Source organism: Diceros bicornis, chromosome 11 (assembly GCF_020826845.1).
Source record: "Diceros bicornis minor isolate mBicDic1 chromosome 11, mDicBic1.mat.cur, whole genome shotgun sequence".
In the NCBI taxonomy this organism is placed as follows: domain Eukaryota; kingdom Metazoa; phylum Chordata; class Mammalia; order Perissodactyla; family Rhinocerotidae; genus Diceros; species Diceros bicornis.
In genome coordinates this window covers 52106803-52128322 of record NC_080750.1, presented here as the reverse complement: position 1 = coordinate 52128322, position 21520 = coordinate 52106803, and the positions used below count along the sequence as shown (strand labels likewise).

General features: G+C 42.2%; 2 protein-coding genes across 2 annotated transcripts in view; one reads left to right on the top strand and one right to left on the bottom strand.

Moving 5' to 3' along the window:
* Positions 1–21520, top strand: part of TMEM192 (transmembrane protein 192) — a 118156-nt gene that overhangs the window by 49456 nt on the left and 47180 nt on the right. The gene's annotated exons all lie outside the window — the stretch shown is intronic.
* LOC131411446 (tripartite motif-containing protein 75-like) lies at positions 11241–21079 on the bottom strand. The gene is made up of 2 exons (XM_058550307.1): positions 20915–21079; positions 11241–13113 (listed from the first exon to the last, which is right to left on the bottom strand). Exon 2 carries the CDS (start codon positions 12837–12839, stop codon positions 11427–11429), a length of 1413 nt encoding a protein of 470 aa, XP_058406290.1. The 5' UTR covers positions 12840–13113; positions 20915–21079; the 3' UTR covers positions 11241–11426.

The following is a 21520-nucleotide window of genomic DNA, read 5'->3' as shown; positions in this document are numbered from 1 at the left end:
TTTTACATTATATTACAGCCATCATGATAGTAACTCCTTCTTGAAACAGATCTTTTATGTTAAGTTCTTTAGGCATTTTGGGAGGGGAAACTCAAATGTTCTTCCTGAGTTTTCTGAGTCTTTACTGTCTTCAGCTTGAAATAATCTACACACCAGAGTGGTGCATCTTGGGGTGGCCTGCCCTGAGCACCATCACCTCACATAATTAGTTGAGGTTGCTGAGAAGATATTTCTTCCCTAAAAAAAAAAAAAAAAGAACTTTGGGGTTATTTCAGGTGGTCCTACCCACTACCACATTCTAGTCAAACACAGATTATCCTCTCCTAACCTGATCTTTCATTCCCTTGCCTTTATTATTGTGCCCTGTCTACTCCCACCCACCTGGTGCCACAATCCCCACATCCCATTCACCCCAACTGGGGCTGTGGGAAGGGCATAGCCTCTGGACAGATAGATGGACCACACCCAAATTAGAACACAACCTTGGTCAACTATTCGTGTGACTTGGGGGATATGATTTTATGTCCTGAAGTGGTTCAGAAAATGTCACCCCAGCCAAAGAAATCCTGAGGAAAAAAAACAAAGCTGGAGGCATCACAATCCCTGACTTCAAAATATCCTACAAAGCTATAGTAGCCAAAACAACATGGTACTGGCACAAAAACAGACACACAGATCAAAGAAACAGAACTGAAAGCCCAGAAATAAAACCACACATCTGTGGACCGCTAATCCTTGACAAAGGAGACAAGAACATACAATGGAGTAAGGAAAGTCTCTTCAAAAAATGGTTAAGACTGGACAGCCACATGCAAAAGAATGAAAGTACACCATTATCCTACAGCATATGCAAAAATTAACTCAAAAAGCATTAAAGGATTGAATGTGATACTTGAAACCATAAAACTCCTAGAAGAAAATATAGGCAGTACACTCTTGGACATCAGACTTAGCAGCATCTTTTCAAATACTATGTCTACTCTGGCAAGGGAAACAAAAGAAAAAATAAACAAATGGGACTACATCAGACTAAAAATCTTCTGCAAGGCAAAGGAAACCATGAACAACACAAAAAGACAACCCACCAACTGGGAGAAAATATTTGCAAATCATATATCTGACAAGGGGTTAATTTCCAAAATATATAAAGAACTCATACAACTCAACTACAAAAAAACAAACAACCCAATTAAAAAATGGGCAAAGGATCCGAATGGACATTTTTCCAAAGAAGGTATATAGATGGCTAACAGGCACATGAAAAGATGTTCAACATCATTAATTATTACTTATTATTACTAATTATATTAATTATTAATATAAATGCAAATCAAAACTATGAGAGATCACTTTACACCTGTTAGAATGGCTATAATTAAGAAGACAAGAAATAAGAAGTGTTGGAGAGGATGTGGAGAAAAGGGAACCCTCATACACTTCTGGTGGGAATGCAAACTGGTGCATCCACTATGGAAAAGAGTATGGAGATTTCTCAAAAAATTAGAAATAGAAATACCATATGGTCCAGCTATCCCACTACTGGGTATTTATCCAAAGACCATGAAATCAACAATACAAAGAGATCTATGTACCCCTATGTTCATTGCAGCATTATTCACAATAGCCAAGAAGTGGAAACAACCCAAATCCCCATCAATGGATGAATGGATAAAGATGTGGTATATATATACAATGGAATACTACTCAGCCATAAAAAAAAGATAAAGTTGTGCCATCTGCAACAATATGGATGGACCTTGAATGTATGATATTAAGCAAAATAAGCCAGACAAAGACGAACACCATATGATTTCACTCATGTGGAAGATAAACACAGATAAAGAGAACAGATTAGTGGTTACCAGAGGGGAAGGGGGTGGTGGGGTGGGTGAAAGGGGTAAAGGGGCACATATGTATGGTGATGGATAAAAACTAGACTATTGGTGGTGAGCATGATGTAGTCTATACAGAAACTGATATATAATAATGTACATCTGAAATTATACAATGTTATAAACCAATATGACCTCAATTAAAAAAAAAGTCTTGGGCCTGCCCAGTGGCATAGTGGTTAAGTTCGCATGCTCTGCTTTGGCGGCCTGGGGTTTGTAGGTTCAGATCCTGGATGTAGACCTATGCACCGCTCATCAAGCCATGCTGTGGTGGTGTCCCACATATGAAAAATAGAGGAAGATGGACACAGATGGTAGCTCAGGGCTAATCTTCCTCAGCAAAAAGAGGAAGATTGGCAACGGATGTTAGCTCATGGCCAAGCTTCTTCACCAAAAAAAAAAGTCTTTCCCTACACCACAATCATATTAAAAAAAAAAAAAATGTGTTACCCCCAAATATGCCATTTTGGCATGCAGATTATTTTGAGCTGAAGGCAATCAACATTCAACAGACTCAGGAAAAGCTCTTTACCTCCCCCGTAACTGCCTAAAAAAAGAAAAGTATAAATGTCTTCATTTGTGGGGGAAATCTGCAATTATAAAGGAAATTTACATTAGAAAGGGGGCCTGTAGCAGGAAGAGAGCTATTCCTAGAGATCACTTTCTCACCTAAGAGATTTATCTGCTCAACAGGGCAACCTTTGTTTACCAAACACTTCCTCCTCTCACCTTCCTGTGAATTGCCTTCCCCAACCCAGAAGCCTCAGACCCTCTCTCTTTCCTTAACTCAGGATGGTATAGAGGTCTCAATTCTCTGGTTGACTTTTGAGTCTCATATCTTTGTGAAATTCCTGTGTGTAAATATGTAATTAAAATGTTTTTTTCCTCCTGTTAATCTATTCTATGTCATTTAATTCTTAGACCAGCCACAGAATCTAGAAAGGTAAAAAGGAAATTTTTTCCTCCCCTACAATCCCAAACTCTTAGAATCAGGTAAATGAAAATAATCATATCACTATAAACATCTGTCTTATGAGAATATAGAAGAACTTAAGGAAACCCCCATCAATTTTGAGGCTTTGTTACTACCCAATGTGGGGCTTTCTGTTCGCTGCAAGACATGCCAATAGTCAAGAGGCAAGGTGGTAGGAGAAAAGAACTTTTTTTTTTTTTAATAAAGATTTTATTTATTTATTTTTTTCCCCCCAAAGCCCCAGTAGATAGTTGTATGTCATAGCTGCACACCCTTCTAGTTGCTATATGTGGGACTCAGCCTCAGGATGGCCGGAGAAGTGGTGCCTTGGTGCGCGCCCTGGATCCGAACCTGGGCCACCAGCAGTGGAGCGCGCGCACTTAACCGCCAAGCCATGGGGCCGGCCCAAGAACTTTTTTTTTTATTACAGCTTGCTAGCAAGAGGGAAGACGGCTGAAAGGGAAGACGGCTGACTAAGGTCTGAAAAAAACCATCTTTTTTTTTTTAAAATAATTTTATTTATTTATTTATTTTTTCCCCCAAAGCCCCAGTAGATAGTTGTATGTCACAGCTGCACATCCTTCTAGTTGCTGTATGTGGGACACGGCCTCAGCATGGCTGGAGAAGCGGTGCGTTGGTGCGCGTCCAGGATCCTAACCCAGGCCGCCAGCAGTGGAGCGCGCGCACTTAACCGCTAAGCCACCAGGCCGGCCCTGAAAAAAACCATCTTAAAGGGGCACAAAATCTTACAGCAGTTATATAAGCCGGTGGGTTATAGGGGAGAGGATTAGGAATGTTGACCTGCTGGTGTTACAGACTGGGAGTCGACACACCAGATCTTTCAGTTTTCATTGATGATGGCTATTAGCATAGATTCTCTGTTCAGGGGTCATCACATTCCTAAGGAACTCAAAAGAACAAAGCTATCTTATCGCAGCTGGGAGGTACATGCACAAGCAGAGGTCATAAAATCTACATAGCAGTTAGATCTCCTGGAGGGTGCATATCCAGCTGGGTTAGTTTGTCAGAGGTCATTCAAAGTTACAATAAGGTTTCTTTTCTACAATGGCTTCCCTCATGTCAACCTTGTCTTGAGCCTGTATCAGCTTGAAACATAGTATTTCTTTTTTTTTTTTGTGAGGAAGATGAGCCCTGAGCTAACATCTGATGCCAATCCACCTCTTTTTTGCTGAGGAAGACTGGCCCTAGGCTAACATCCATGCCCATCTTCATCTACTTTATATGGGACGCCGCCACAGCATGGCTTGACAAGCAGTGTGTCAGTGTGTGCCCGGGATCTGAACCCGCAAACCCCGGGCCAGTGAGGCGGAGCGGGTGCACGCAAATGCTGCGCCACCGGGCCGCCCCCGAAACATATTATTTCTGATGGCTCAAAATTCACATTTACTAAGTTTGCTTTGCTTTTTTGATTCTTGCTCCTCTACAGTATAGGGGAGGAAATATAATTTCCTTCTACCTTCCTACATTCTTGGCTGAGTCTCCCCTGTAATAAAACGAGATCAACAAGAGAAAAATAAAAGTTTTATAACATGTATACCTCCTGTATACATGGGAGATACCCAGGAAAGCTGAGTAACTCCTCGAAATGGCCCAAACCACCACCTTAAATACCATCTTCAGCTAAAGACAAAAGAAGATGTTGTGGGGGCAGTTATGGGAGGTTATCAGGCAAAGCAGAGTAAACAAGGGTAAGGTTGTTATGTAGATTTAAGTCCCTTTCTTATCCATTAATAAGAGTTTCTAGAAATTTAGACATCCTCCTCTTTCTCTTGCAGAGAGGAAGACACCCTTGCAAATGGAGATTTCTCTTATAAATGTAAATTTCCCTTACAAAAGGGCATATTCTACTGTTTTCAGAAATTCTCCTGCATCTGCAGCCTTTCAAAAATAATCAGCCCCAAATAATCCTTGTCAAAGAGGTATATTTTGGGGTGGTGTATTTTGCTCCCCTTCAATGGCTGAATGTGGCCGAAATGCCTGTCTATCTGTGAAATGAGATCCAGGAGATAAATGACATATTTATTTATTTATTGTGAGGGAGATCAGCCCTGAGCTAACATCCGTGCTAATCCTCCTCTTTTTGCTGAGGAAGACCGGCTCTGAGCTAACATCTATTGCCAATGCTCCTCCTTTTTTTGATCCCCGAAGCCCCAGTAGATAGTTGTATGTCATAGTTGCACATCCTTCTAGTTGCTGTATGTGGGATGCAGCCTCAGCATGGCTGGAGAAGCGGTGCGTTGGTGAGCGCCCGGGATCCGAACACGGGCCGCCAGTAGCGGAGCGCGCACGCTTAACCGCTAAGCCATGGGGCCGGCCCGATAAATAACATTTAAAACAGACAAATTGAATATAAACAAAACCAGGACAAATATTTTCAGTATTTACTAATAAAATGTCATTATCTCTAAACAAAGAATACCTACAAGGTAAGAAAGTAAAACAGAGAAAAACTGAACTTCCAGTGTAGAAAAAGATGCATAGAAGAAACAGATGCAGGAAAATGCAAAACTTATTAATCTAAGAATTACAAATTGAAAAATCAATTTGCCCCTTTTACTACACTTATTGTATTAGTAAGATTGAAAATATTGATAATACCCTGTTTTGTTTTTGGGAGGTAGATATTCCAGCACTGTAGACAAGTGAAGTTGAAACCTTGTTTTTAGAAAGCAACATAGAAATATCCATCAAAAATTGAAAAATCTTTGCTTTGCCCTTGTAATTCCACTAATACTAATTCTAAAAAACACATGTTAAAAACAAGAAAACTAGCCCAAAATGGAGTCACTTAAGGTAAGCCCCTTGTCACCAAACCAAGACTTAAATTACAGTTTTAGCTCTCCTAGAAATGGAATCTTAAACCAATGAGGAATCTCCTGATCAGCACTAGTTAGGTAATCTGCCTGATAGACCCCTGCCCTCCCCTAAAGGAAAGTGACCTTGCAATAACCAACACACTTTTCTGACATGTATAACTTCCTTGTTCCTGCTCCCTTCCGCCTATAAAATTCTTTCATTTGTACAGCTCCTTGGAGCTCCTTTCTCTCTGCTACATTGGGTGCTGCCTGATTCGTGAATCGTTGAGTAAAGCCAATAAGATCTTTAAAATTTACTCAGTTGAATTTTGTTTTTCACACGCATATAACTTGAACAGATATTCAAAGATATATACAAAGATGTTCTCTTCAGCACTGGTTTGAACGTCAAAAAAGTGGAAACATTGGAAATATCTACTGTCAGTTATTAGCTGAATAAACTACGTTACATTCATCTTACACACATTCTACTTAAGAGAATATCAAGCAAATTTTAAAGAAAGATGGTAGCACCAAATGTATGGATATAGAAAGATACGAACAATATATTGGAGATTGGAAAAAGCAGGTAACTTCCCACTGTCCACTCATCCTTCACTAGGGTCCCAGCTATTCTCTCTTCTCCTAGACCACTGGACTACGATATTCAGAATTTCATATTTTAGAAAATGACTATGATACATAGATCATGTATTATGTTAACATTCCCAGAAGGGGCTGGGGAAACACTTCCTAATCAAACACAGTCATGTTTATGAAGCAGAATTCATGTATATTCAAACCAAATGGGATAGTTAAGACTATAAAAAGCTTCATGTCAGGTGACGTTTTGCCAAATACATTTTGCACCAAATTTATCAAAAACTTGTTGACCATGTGACCTGGCCATGAGTGTCCACCAAAGCCCCCACCATTTGTGCCTCTGCTTACAGAGGTGCGGGATTTAGAACGCGCCCAGACATCCCCAAATCCTTCACGGAGCCCGTAAGACCCCTCACGGTCTGTCCCTTTATCTGGCACCAAGCTCACTCTAGGCTCCCTTCAGCCCCAGTTCTTCCTCCACTTTCTCTAGTTTGACCTCCCTGTAGCCCCAGGGCATTTGGGGTGGGGCAGTGAGGAATATCTTAATTTCAGTTGTTCTTAAACACTTCTCTCTATGCATTACCAAATGGGTGTAACTTCCATTCACTGATAGAACCCTGTTCTCAAAGCAGCTTGCACTAACATTCTCTTTTATTAAATTGAGATATAATTGACCCAAAGGTATTTGAATAAAGCTGATCTGGAGTTCAGCAAAGCTCTGGCCCTGCCATCAATCTCCTTCCTTACGTCCTCCTCTTCTTTCAGATCTCACACATCCCCCCTGGCCTCATAATCCAATTTCAAGGTTCAGAATCACACACACACACCCCTCCCTTGTAAAACTTAATCACTGTTGTGATTTTCTCAGAGATCGAGATCTGCCTTCCACACTAACCACCAAAAGAGGAGGCCTGTATCCTGTTTTCTTATGATCTTTAAGCATCCAGTTCAGGGCCTGGCACCTAATAGAAATATTTGTTGAATTAGATTTCTGGTGCTCCCTTACAAGCTCTGTGGCCTTGGATCAACTACTTAACCTCTTTGAGCTTTAGCCCTCTGTATTTAGGCAGATTGGCTAGATTAAGATCAAGGCCATACAGGGCCTGAGATATACAGCCCAATATAGCTCTCCTCGTGATAACCATTTAGGACAGTTTCTGTTACTATTTGCATTTTTTTTTTTTGAGGAAGATTAGCCATGAGCTAACGTCTGTTGCCAATCCTCCCTTTTTTTTTTTTTTTGCTGAAGAAGACTGGTCCTGGGTTAACACCTGTGCCTAGCTTCCTCTGCTTTATATGGGATGCTGCCACAGCATGGCTTGGTAAGTTGTGCATTGGTCCTTGCCTGGGAGCCAAACCCGCGATCCCTGGGCTACCGAAGTGGAGCACATGAACTTAACTGCAGTGGCCCTGCATTTGTCTTTTTAAGAAACAAATTCTAATCCAGACATCATGAAGATATTCCTCTATTTTAGCTCCTAAATGCATTATAGTATATATCCTTTCATTTGAGGCTTTTACAGAGCCTGGGATGATTTTTGTATGAATCCAATTTCCTGGACCCCTTTCCCCCATTAACTAATTGGGATTTAATTGGGGAAAATTGACATCTTTATAACAGTCTTCTTAATGTTTTATATGGTATTTCCTCTCATTTATCTTGTCCTTTTAAAATTTCTCTCTAGAAAGCTTTATAAACATCTGTGTAGAAGACATGCATATTTTTGTCAGATTTCTTCCTAGGTGTATGATATTTTTTGGTTCTATTATAAATGGCATATTTCTTTAAATTTCATTTTCTGATTGATGCTAGTATACAGAAATGCACTTGAATTTTGCATATTAATCTTGTATGTAGCAACCTTGCAAAATTTATGTTTAAATAATTCATCTGTAAACTATTTTGGATTTTCTATGTAAAAAATCATATCATCTGATAATAACAAAAATTTTGTTTTTCTTTCCAATCTTTATTTGTTCCTTCTCTTGCCTCATTGTTCTGGTTAGGAACGCCAATACAATGTTAAATAGGGGACAGCAATACTTGTCTCATGTCCATTCTCAGAGAGAAAACTATCAGAATCTTATCAATGCTGTAGGTTTTTAGTAGACATCCTTCAGTAGATTAAGAAGTTCCCTTCTTTGGCTAATTTGCTAAATATTTGTTTTTTTCTTATCATGACTCCATGTATTAATCTGGTTTAAGGCTGACAACAAAACACCACATACTAGGTGGCTTAAACAAAAGAAATTTATTTTTCACAGTTCTGGAGGGTAGAAGTCTGAGATGAAGGTGTTGGCAGGTTTCGTTTCTCCTGAGGCCTCCTCAGCTTGCAAAGGACCTGTGTCCTCACATGGCCTTTTCTCTGTGCATGCACGTCCCTGCTGTCTCCCTTCTTTTGAGGACACCAGTTATATTGAATTAGGGCCCAACACAGTGCTAAACAAGTGATGGCAAGAATCCTTCTCGCATTTCTATTCTCAGAGAACAGTCAGAGAATTTTACTACTGCTGTGGGTTTTGGGTATCCACTAAAAGATTATCCACTAAAGATTATATCCACTAAAAGATTAAGGAAATTACCTTTTCTTAACTTGCTAAATTTGTTTTTTTTTTTTTTTTTGGTGAGGAAGATCAGCCCTGAGCTAACATCCATGCCAATCCTCCTCTTTTTGCTGAGGAAGACTGGCCCTGGGCTAACATCCGTGCCCATCTTCCTCCACTTTATGTGGGATGCTGCCACAGCATGGCCTGATAAGCAGTGCGTTGGTCTGCGCCTGGGATCCGAACCCGGGCCACCAGCAGCGGGGCATGCACACTTAACCGCTACGCCATGGGGCTGGCCCCTGCTAAATTTGCTTTTTCCTTAAAAAATCACTGACTAGTCATATTGGATTTGGCCCCACCCTCATGACTTCATTCAACCTTAATTCCCTCCTCCAAGGCCCTACCTCCAAATACAGTCACACTGGGAGTCGGGCTTCAGCACATGCATTTGGGCTTCAGCTCAATGTGGGACACATTGAGTCTGTTAACTATGGATGATGAAATTTATCAAGTGCTTTTTTTGCATCTATTGAGATAATCATATACTTTTTCATTAATAAATTGATTATTCAGCTAGGTGTGTTATTGGTTTCTGGCTTTTACGTACACTTTCTTGGTTGTGAAGATGTGCTTATGTGGTAAACCTGCCATGGAAATCAAGGGAATTATTATCAAATCAAGATAGTAGATGCCTCAATGATGAGGAAAAGGAGGGTGATGTGGTGTAGAGTCGTCCACAGGGGCCTCTGAACTACTGTGTAATGTTTCATTTCTCAATTAGGGTGGTTTATACATGGACATTCATTTTATTTTTCTCTTTTAAATTGTATCTATGTTTTAATCCACTTTTATATGTATGCTTCTTTTCATAACAAAACAAAAATAATAGTTTACCCACACTCGAAACTGAAATAAGCATGTATGTAAATCAAATAGAATAGAAATACATTTAAATGTTGGAACCAGGGAGAGAAAAGTGGCAGCCAGTTTAACCCTGTGAAGACGTGGAGATAGAAATCTCCCCAACAGTGGGGAGCAACCAAGAACAATCTGCTGCTTAAAATGTTCAAAATCAAAAATATAAAAATTATTAGGCCTCCAAAATCAGAAAACCAAGGAAAAGTGTTACTTATACAAGAAAAAAAGACTGATCTTTTTCTATATCAGTTGTGTCCCAGGCACAGGATTAATCCTCTCACCTAATGTTCATAATTACTTGACATAGTAGACATAGTTTCAAATTTCAGGTGAGAGTTGTTTGAGGAGACACCATGGGTAATCAGCAAAACCTGAATCTTTCATAATGGGCAGGAAATCTGCCTGACCTTTGCCTTGGAGGGAGACATTATCTTCATTATACTGGACAGTAAACAAACCTGCCCTTCGCTCTGCATGGAGACAGCATTTCTGTCTTCCAAGACTGTTCCCCATAGAAACATCCTTGAAAACATTGTCTGGAGCAGTCAGTGCCTCGCTCCCAACACACGAAAACGTGAGAGACCCACTGAGGGTTGTCTCCCTACAAGTGTCTTCTCTTCCCTGGAATGTTCAAGGTACTGATGAAACAGGTATAGGAATTACGTAAAAGTTCACAAATTTATTGAAGCTGTGAAATTACAATGTTATACACTCCAGTGTTAGAATTCTTGAAACATTTTGTAGTTAATCCTCTCATCTTGATTAGCTTCCCTGCCTCTATTGCTATTGGAACAAAATTAAAAAAAAAAACAAAATGAGAAAAACTGTCTTCATGCGTTTAAGTCAAACTGATACTGGCTCAAGACAAGGTTGACATAAGGGAAGCCATACTGTAGAAAAGAAGCCCTATTGTAACTTTGAATGACCTCTGACAAACTAACCCAGCTGGATATGCACCCTCCAGGAGATCTAACTGCTCTGTAGATTTTATGACCCCTGCTTGTGCCTGTACCTCCCAGCTGCGATAAGATGATAAGTTTGTTTTTTTGAGTTCCTTAGGAATGTGATGACCCCCAAACAGAGTATCTATGCTGATAGCCATCATCAGTGAAAACTGAAAGATCTGGTATGGAACTCCCAGTCTGTAACAGCAGAAGGTCAACATTCCTAACCCCCTCCCCAATAACCCAATGGCCTATATAACTGCTGTGAGATTTTGTGCCCTGTCAAGATGGTTTTTCTGGACATGAGTCAGCCCTCTTGCTAGAAAGCTGTAATAAAAAAGTCCAGGGCCGGCCCTGTGGCTTAGCGGTTAAGTGCGCGCGCTCCACTGCTGGCGGCCCAGGTTTGATCCCGGGCGCGCACCGACGCACTGCTTCTCTGGCCATGCTGAGGCCGCATCCCACATAGAGCAACCAGAAGGATGTGCAACTATGACATACAACTATCTACTGGGGCTTTGGGGGGGGGGGATTATTAAAGAGTCCTTTCTCTCCTACCACCTTGCCTCTTGACTATTGGCATGTCTTGCAGCAAGCAGAAGGCCCCACGTTGTTACCCCATGCGGTAACAAAATGAGCATTAAAAAAATTTTTGTTGGTGCTACATTTACTGACAGTTGTGCAATATTTGACCTACTCCATAAATTACAGGAGGAAAATGAAGCAAAGTCACAGTTCATGCTTCATAATCTCTTACCGCACAGACTGTCAGAGGTTTAGAGTCCCGTCTGATATAGAAGTAAGGCTTTAGGACTTCAGAAAATTTATCCGTGAAAGAATGGATGTGAGACCTGTCATTCAAACTGTAAAATGAAATGTTACCCAACTCATAGTCCAGATAAATGCCAACACCTCTAGGCTTTTCCTTCAGCACAAGAGTGACAGTCACGGCACCTTGTGCGACATAGTCACCATTCTGCAGCTGAATTGTCCAGCGTCTGCTCTGTCCTGATCGGGGCCGTTTTCCCTTCCTGGAAAGGGAGTCTCTACAAACCCCCACGGCCCACTCAGGCTTGTCACCCACCTGGACCTCCCAGTAATGTCGGCCGTAATGGAACCCTTCAGAACCCAGGACCACTGGATCAACCATAAATCTCTTTGGATTGCGAGGAACTCTTTGCTTTTTCCTCGCAAATGTCACAGACTTTTTATCCTCAGAGACAAGCAGATTAGGATGTGCTGTTTCAGGATCCAGAGTAACTTCTTCTTTAAATTTCTGTATAATTTTCTGCAGAGCCGAATACTGCGGGGGAAGGCTGCATCCTTCTCTCCTTAGCTGGATCGAATAGACAGCCGGGGTTTTCAGGCTGTCACACCTGTGGAGGAGGCTCTGGATATCTGTCAGCAGCCTCACCTCCGACATCACACACCTCTCTGCCACCTCCTTCAGTAGGCCTTTGAGGGTAGAAACGTGCTCTGAAAAGGCCGCTATGTTTGCGCTGAGTTTCTGTTGAATGTCCCTCTCTTCCTCGGCCAGCCTTGACAGAACTGCCTCTTGCTCACGTTCTACACACTGGTTCAGCTGCTCAAATTCAGAGGCTAATTTCCTTCTCTGATTTTGCACCTTCTCTCTCAGTTCTAAGGGTTTTTTGCTTTGAATGCTTATTAATTTCTGAACGTCTGCCACCTGCGTCTTCAGGGACTCGATGTAACTGCTGAGTCTCTGCCTGTGATGAGAGGCGGCTTCCTCCAGGGGCCTCACCTGGTGGCCCTGGTGGTCAGGAGGCTGAGTGCACAGGGGACACAGCACCTCTAGGTCCTCCTCACAGAAGAGGGTCAGGAGCTGGTTGTGCTTCTCACACAAGCGCCTGTTTTCCTGCCTCTTCTTCTTGCTCCTGGTGATGTGGAGGAGCTTAGTGATGTCAATCATCCTTCCCAGCTGGATGTTGCTCCTGAAGTGCCTCTGTTGGCAAGGGTGACGGCAGACAGGGCAAGGGAACATGTCCCATAGATCTTCCCAGGACTGTTGGATGCAAGATCGACAGAAGTTGTGGCCACATTCAATGGTGACAGGGTCTCTCAGATAATCCAGACAGATGGGACAGTTGGCTTCTGCCTGGAGTCCTGCCAGGGCTGTTTCAACTGCCATTGTGCTGTGAATGAAGGACTAGACTGAGGTGGGTTTTCTTCAGGAGATTGGGCTCTGGCTCTGCAGGATCTCTCCACTGACCAGACACCCCCTCAGATCTCACCGTCCTTCCTGTCCTGAATGTTTTGTTCCTATGAGGCTACTGGCCTCAGGTGCATAGGTCGATGCCCAGAGGAGCTCCACTCACCACCTCCAGCCAATCAGGTAGTTGAATCCAGCCTCCCCAATTCTCTTGGTCAGAAAGCAGACATGACTCTAAAGTGCTTATTCATTCCTGGGGATGAGAAAATATTGTTTCATGTAAAAAAGGCTACCATATGTCTTGTGGCCCTGCTCACTGCCACATTTGAAGCAACCACTGATTCTTCTATCTACCACCACAATCCACCTAAACTCAAGTCAACTACAAGGGCGCTGCATGGGACTGGGGAAAGTGTATAGATGTGGGACTAGATCCCCTGGCCCTGAGTCAGCCTCCCGCTTTAGTTACCTACAATCTGGGGGACCCAGGGAAAGTTACATAACATCCTTGTCTCCAAGAGAATCAGGTAAGCAAGTTTAAAAATACCAACTTCAATCATTTCAGTCTTGTGAAAAACCTAAGAAGGATTTGGCACTATTTGGCTTATACCACAGATATTTAACTGTAGGATGTGTCCAACTGTGTACATAGGTGGATGGGATGTGGACTAGATTAGATTTACTCTGAGGACCCTCCTACTCAGAAAACTGATTTTCACATGCTGTATGGAAAGAAATTGGAGATCAGGATTTCAATGTGAGATGAAGCTGAAAAATACACACTCATACAACTACTCTTTGAAGTCATTGGTGAGCTATACACTGGTTACAATTTGTGGGGACAAGACCCTAAAAAGAAGGAGTACAGCTTTTCCTTAGAAGCAGTTGCTGATCCAACTGGAAGCTGAACAGCTGAGAAAGTGAGTAGAGCTTTCAGCTGACTTTGAGGGTTGAGAGAACAAACCTGGAGTACAGGGCACCCCACAGAGGATGCTTCCCGGTAAGCACCCCAAACTTTAATTTGGGATCACTACAGTGCTACACACTAGAAGGGAGCATCAAAAATGGGCAATCTCAGTTTGAGTGCCAGAGACCCCAAAATGAATTTCAAAGTGCTAAAATATGAAAGTCCTTAACACCCCACTCTCATCAATGGACAGATCATCCAGACAGAAAATAAATAAAGAAATAATGGACCTAAACAAAAAACTAGATGAGATGGACTTAATAGACATATATAGAACACTGCATCCAAACACAGCACATTACACATTCTTCTCAAGCGCACATGGAACATTCTCAAGAATAGGCCATATGTTGGGAAACAAGGCATGCTTATATAAATTTAAGAAGATTGAAATCATAACAAGCATCTTTTCAGACCATAATTCCATGAAGTTAGAAATCAACTACAGGGAAAAAATCGGGAAAGTGACAAAGCTGTGGAGACTCAACAACATGCTACTAAACAACTAATGGATCATTGATGAAATTAAAGGAGAAATCAAAGCATATCTGGAGACAAATGAAAATGAAAATACACTGTACCAACTCATATGGGATGCAGCAAAAGTGGTCCTGAGAGGGAAACTCATAGCAATAGGGGCCCACCTTAACAAACAAGAAAAAGCCCAAATAAGCAACCTCAAACTATGCCTAACAGAATTAGAAAAAGAACAAACAAAGCCTAAAGTCAGCAGAAGGAGGGAAATAACAAAAATCAGAGCAGAAATAAATGAAATTGAAATTAAAAAAACAGTAGAAATGAGCAATGAAACAAAGAGCTGGTTCTTTGAGAAGATAAACAAAATTGACAAACCCCTAGCCAGACTCACCAACAAAAAAAGAGAGAAGGCGCAAATAAATAAAATTAGAAATGAAAAAGGAGACATTACAACAGATAACACAGAAATACAAAATCTTATAAGAGAATATTATGAAAAACTATATGCTAACAAATTGGACAATCTAGAAGAAATGGATAAATTCCTAGACTCATACAACCTCCCAAAACTGAATCAAAAAGAAATAGAGAACCTGAATAGACCAATCACAAGTAAAGAGATTGAAACAGTAATCAAAAACCTCCCAAAAAATAAAAGTCGAGGACCAGATGGCCTCTCTGGAGAATTTTACCAAACATTCAAAGAAGACTTAATACCTATCCTTCTCAAACTATTCCAAAAAGAGGAAGATGGAACACTTCCCAACACTTTCTATGAGGCCCACATCACCCTGATACCAAAGCCAGGCAAAGACAATACTAAGAAGGAAAACTACAGACCAATATCCCTGATGAACATAGATGCAAAAATCCTCAACAAAATATTGGCAAACTGAATACAGCAATATATTAAAAAGGTCATACACCATGATCAAGTGGCATTTATACCAGGGACACACGTGTGGTTCAACATCTGCAAATCAATCAATGTGATACACCACATTAACAAAATGAGGAATAAAAACCATATGATCATCTCAATAGATGCAGAGAAGCCTTTTGACGAGATCCAACATCCATTTATGATAAAAACTCTCAACAAAATGGGTATAGAAGGAAAGTACCTCAACATAATAAAGGCCATATATGACAAACCCACAGCCAACATCATACTTAATGGGGAAAAACTGAAAGCCATCCATCTGAAAACAGGGACAAGACAAGGGTGCCCACTCTCGCCACTTTTATTCAACATAGTACTGGAGGTTCTGGCCAGAGCAATTAGGCAAGAAAAAGGAATCCAAATAGGCAACAAAGAAGTGAAACTCTCACTCTTTGCAGATGACATGATCTTATACATAGAAAACCCTAAAGAATCCATTGGAAAACCATTAGAAATAATCAACAACTACAGCCAAGTGGCAGGGTACAAAATCAACTTACAGAAATCAGTTGCATTTCTATATACCAACAACGAACTAACAGAAAGTGAACTCAAGAAGACAATCCCATTTACAATTGCAGCAAAAAGAATAAAATATCTAGGAGTAAATTTAACCAAGCAAGTAAAAGACCTATACAATGAAAACTATAAGACATTATTGAGTGAAATCAATGATGACATAAAGAAATGCAAAAATATTTCATGCACTTGGATTGGAAGAATAAACATAGTTAAAATGTCCATACTAGCTAAAGCAATCTACAGATTCAATGCAATCCCAATCATAATCCCAAGGACATTCTTCACAGAAATAGAACAAATACTAACATTCATATGGTGCAACGAAAGACCCTGTATAGCTAAAGCAATCCTGAAAAGGAAGAACAAGGCTGGAGGCATCACAATCCCTGACTTCAAAACATACTACCAAGTGATAGTAATTAAAACAGTACGGTACTGGTACAAAAACAGACACAGAGGGGCCGGCCCTGTGGCTTAGCAGTTAAGTGCATGTGCTCTGCTACTAGCGGCCCGGGTTTGGATCCTTGGCCTGCACCGACGCACAGCTTGTCCAGCTGTGCTGAGGCGGCGTCCCACATACAGCAACTAGAAGGATGTGCAACTATGACATACAACTATCTGCTGGGGCTTTGGGGAGAAAAAGGGGAAAAAAAGAAATAAAAGGAGGAGGATTGGCAATAGATGTTAGCTCAGGGCCAGTCTTCCTCAGCAAAAAAAGAGGAGAGTTGGCATGGATGTTAGCTCAGGGCTGATCTTCCTCACAAAACAAACAAACAAACAAAACCCCAAAAAACAAAAAAACAAAAACAGACACACAGATCAATGGAACAGAATTGAAAGTCCAGAAATAAAACCTCATATCTATGGGCAGCTAATCTGTGACAAAGGAGCTAAGGACATACAGTGGAGAAAGGAAAGTCTCTTCAATAAATGGTGCTGGGGGGCCGGCCCCGTGGCTTAGTGGTTGGGTGCGTGCACTCCGCTGCTGGCAGCCTGGGTTCGGGTCCCAGGCGTGCACCAACGCACCGCTTCTCCGGCCATGCTGGGGCCGCATCCCATGTGCGGCGACTGGAGGGATGTGCAACTATGACATGCAACTATCTACTGGGGCTTTGGGGAGGGAACGGAGGGGGATTGGTGGTGGGTGTTGGCTAGGAGCTGGTCTTCCTCGGCGAGGAGAGGAGGATTAGCATGGATGTTGGCTCGGGGCTGGTCTTCCTCACAAAAAAAAAAAAAAAAATTGGTGCTGGGAAAACTGGACAGCCACTTGCAAAACAATGAAAGTGGACCATCTTCTTTTGCCATACACAAAAATTAACTCAAAATGGATCAAAGACCTGAAGGTGAGACCTGAAACTATAAAACTCCTGGAGGAAAATACAGGTAGTACACTACTCGTCATCAGCCATAAAGGGATCTTTTTGAATTCCATGTCTACTCAGACAAGGGAAACAAAAGAAAAAATAAACAAGTTGGACTTCACCAGATTAAAGAGCTTTTACAAGGCAAATGAAACCAGGATCAAAATGAATAGGGACTCCACCAGCTGGGAAAAAATATTTGTAAACCATATATCTGACAAGGGATTGATCTCCATAATATATAAAGAACTTACACAACTGAATAGCAAAAAAACAAACCATCCAATCAAAAAATGGCAGAGGAAATGAAGAAACACTTCTCCAAAGAAGATATACAGATGGCCAATAGGCACATGAAAAGATGCTCAACATCACTAATCATCAGGGAAATGCAAGTCAAAACCACACTAAGATATCACCTTACACCCATTAGAATGGCTATAACCACCAAGACAAAAAGCAACAAATGCTGGAGAGGCTGTTGAGAAAGGGAAACCCTAACCCACTGCTGGTGGTGCAGCCTCTATGGAAAATGGTACGGAGATTCCTCAAAAAACTAAAAATAGAAATACCTTATGATCCAGCTATCCCACTACTGGGTACCTACCCAACAAACCTGAAATCAACAATCCAAAGAGGCTTATGCACCCCTGTGTTCATCGCAGCATTATTCACTATAGCCAAGACATGGAAGCAACCCAAGTGTCCCTCAACTGATGATTGGATAAAGAAGATGTGGTATACATATACCATGGAATACTACTCAGCCATAAAAAAAGACAAAATCGTCCCATTTGCAACAACATAGATGGACCTGGAGGATATTATGTTAAGTGAAACAAGCCGGAAAGAGAAAGACAAACAGTGCATGATTTCACTCATATGTGGAAGATAAACCAATATACAGACAGATAGAACTGTTTGGTGGTTACCAGGGGCTAGGAGCGTGAGGGGTGGGCACAAGGGGTGGAGGGATGCACTTATATGGTGACTGATAAACAATAATGTACAACAAAAATTTCACAATAAAAAAATACGCAAGTCCTTCTAAAATGTGGTGTTACTGAAATGTTCATACACAGTTGGTAAAAATCTAAGTTCGTACAACCACTTCAATAAACTATTTTGCATTATTTTTATTTATTTATTTATTTATTTACTTTGCTGAGGAAGATTGGCCCTGAGCTAACATCTGTGCCCATCTTCCTCTATTTTGTATGTGGGATGCTGCCACAGCATGGCTTGATAAGCGGCGTATACGTCTGCGCCCAGGATTTGAACCTGAAAACCCTGGGCCGCCGAAGCACATAGCGCGAACTTAACCACCATGCCACTGGGCTGGCCCCCTATTTTGCATTATTAACTGACTTTGAATGTATACACATTATAGGACCCAGTTTTTCTACTTAGGGTATATAACCATCAGACATATGACCCAAAAGGGCATAAAAATATGTGCACCAAAACACATACACGAAGGTTCATAGGAATATATTTCATAACAGGTCTATAGTGGAAATAACCCAATGTCCTACAATATTAGAATGCATAAATGAATTGTGGTACGTTCACACTATGGGAAATTAATCAGCAATGAACAGCACTAACTGCTCCTCATCCCCAAACTTGGGTGAATCTCACAGATATAATGCGTGAAGAAAAGCCAGGCACAAAATAATACAGACTGTGTGTGCAGGAAAAACTACTTCATGGTGTCAGAGCTCAGTATAGTGCTAATATCCGGGGAAGAGGGACAGGCTAGTGACTGGGAGGAACATGAGACAGGTTTCTGGGGATGCTGGTAATAATCTTTTTGTTAATCTAGACGGTGGTTGTAGGGTTACAGGATCATGCAATTTTCTCTCTGTATGTCTATTAAAAGTAAAAATGATAAAATCATAGATTATAAGGATAAATATGGAAGAATATTTTAATTCTCTGGCTGAGGAATCATAGCCCTTTCTATGATTGAAAATCAGAAAACTGCTATTTTGTTAAACATATAAATAGCTCCTATATAAAGAAATTTAAACAAAACAGAATGAACAGCCTGGATGTAAAAAGGGTACAGGAGATAAACCATTGAAACAAATGACCCATCGTGAAATCAAAGCAGAACATTTTTAATAATCCAGAGACATCAGAATGAAAAACAAGAGAGATTGTTCTTTGTGCCTCATCTGATCGACAAAGATTTACAAGACTGCAGATAGAGGGTAGTGGATCCGGAAGGAGCCCGGTGGGGTGGAGAGGGCAGAGACTCTAAGCCAGGCTGCCTGGGCTGAAATCCCGGCTCCTCCATTTACAGCCACGTGACCCTCGACAAGTCGGAAAGGATTTACGGAAGAGGGGACATGTGCCTAGCAGCAGGTACTCAAGGGTAAGTAATAATATCCCAGACTTTCCGTACTCAGGATCTTACGGTCAAGGAACACATCTTCTGTTGTTACCACTACCACCCTCGCCACCATCAGCATCCACTGGGACCACCTCCAATCTCCTCTCCACCCACACATTCATCTCATTCTGACCCTCTCCTCCAGGACTGCTGTCCCATCTCCAGACCAGTCCTTCCCTCAGTTCCAGCTTCTCGCGGCACCAAGCTCTCTGCAGCCTTCACTTTCCTTCCCTTTTCTAGCAGGTTCAGCTCCCTCTGGCCCCAGCACCTTTGTGCAAGCAGATCCCTTAGTTATCTCCCATGCTGCCACCAGCTCTCAGTCATTTGTCACTTCCTTTTGATCCAGGCATCCCCTGACTCCATGATAGGTCATCTCCCCTAACACAAAAATCAGAGAACAGTATTGTGAATTTTTCTTTAAACTCTGTGATTGCTGCAAACTTATGCAGGTTCTGGAGATCTGGATTCCCCATACAATTGTAGCCATATTGTCTCTGCCATGATTGTATCTCCATATATCTCCTTAGTCCCCAGCCAGATGACCTATAGAATGACTAAAATCTGCCCAGGGTTCTGGGTGTCGCTTTAAACTGAGTTATGTTGGGCAACCTACTTAAACTCTAAGTGTCTGTAAGCTAGCAGATGGTTAGACTATGGAAGATCAAATCCATCCAGGACGTGAGAAACAGGCAGATCAGGGTCCCACAGCTCTAAACCCTCCACTCCCTGCCTGTTCACAAACCACCCATCACTGAGGCATCCCAGAAGGGGATTCCACCCGCGGCTTCAGAACAGCGCCTCTGGGCGCTTTGTTACACACAGAAATTAGCCTCCAATGAGGACAGGTTGGGGTGGCGATATCTGTATTTTTAGCAAGCATTTAGATGACTTAGGACAAAGCTCATTGAGGGACGCTGAATCTTAATAAAAGCATGTGTTTTAACCTGAATCCTAGTCTGGCTTCCCTGTGCCGTGCGGTCCTGGGTCCTGCTGGAGCGGGCACGCAGGAACTAAGGCGCCTCCCGCGCCTACACCATCCGGTCTCTGATCACCTGGAACAGGCTGCTACGGGCGAGTCTGTGAGGCGGGTCTCGGAGGACACTCGCTTTCGCTTTGTTGTACATAGATATTCCCGCTTTCAGACCCCTTAACGGTCAGATCTGGGCATCTGATTTCGTGTAAGCATTTAGGTGCCTTAGGACAAGGCTCCTAGAGGGACCAGGAAATCATAATAAAACGCATGTGTTTTAAAATAGGCCAGACCCGAGTTCGGATTCCCTTTCGAGGTGCGACCTCTGGGTTGGGCGAAGAGCAGGCGCTCAGGAAGCCTCCGGTCTCACCACTTTCCCGCCTTGGGTACCCACGTTGTCCCATCTCCCTGCTTACCTGGGGCTGGCGGCTCTGGGCGGGTCTGTGCGGTTGGTCTCCGGGAAGAGCCTCTGAGGCCAGTATTGCAGCAGATTGTGTGGTCGGTGATGAGACTATGGCATAAATATACCACTAGGAGAGTGGAGCTATTAGGATCTTACCCACCAAGACCGGCTTCTCCCTCTAGGAGCGGGGCGGGGCAGGCCGGGAGGTTAAAGGATGTTTAGGGGTGACCCTTGGTGGGAAGTGAAATCTCCTGTGATTAAATAGGCCGGGTGGGCTGGGCGCGGTGTTAATATGCGTGATCTCATTTGCACCTTTGTAATCCTCCCTTGAGCCTTTTGAGGCTATTTAATCCCATCTTTAATGATGAGGAAACTGAAAATTGCAAGGCTGAGTGAGGCCTGTGCCTTTTCTCACCAGGGAAGTGTAAGTGGAGCCCACTAGTTTCACTCGCTCTTCCCAGGATGCTATCTCCAGCACTGTGCAGTGCAAGGAATGGACGGCTTTACCCTTCAGGTTCTGGGGTCTGGGTGGAGTCCATCCCTTGCTCCCTGCATCCTCACGACAAGCCCTAATCTATTCCAGTGACTGCAGAATTCCCTTCCCCAGAGAGGGGCAGTT

Bases quoted from the DNA above. Each gene is read 5' to 3' on its own strand.
- LOC131411446 (XM_058550307.1), bottom strand. From the start codon at position 12,839: ATGGCAGTTGAAACAGCCCTGGCAGGACTCCAGGCAGAAGCCAACTGT.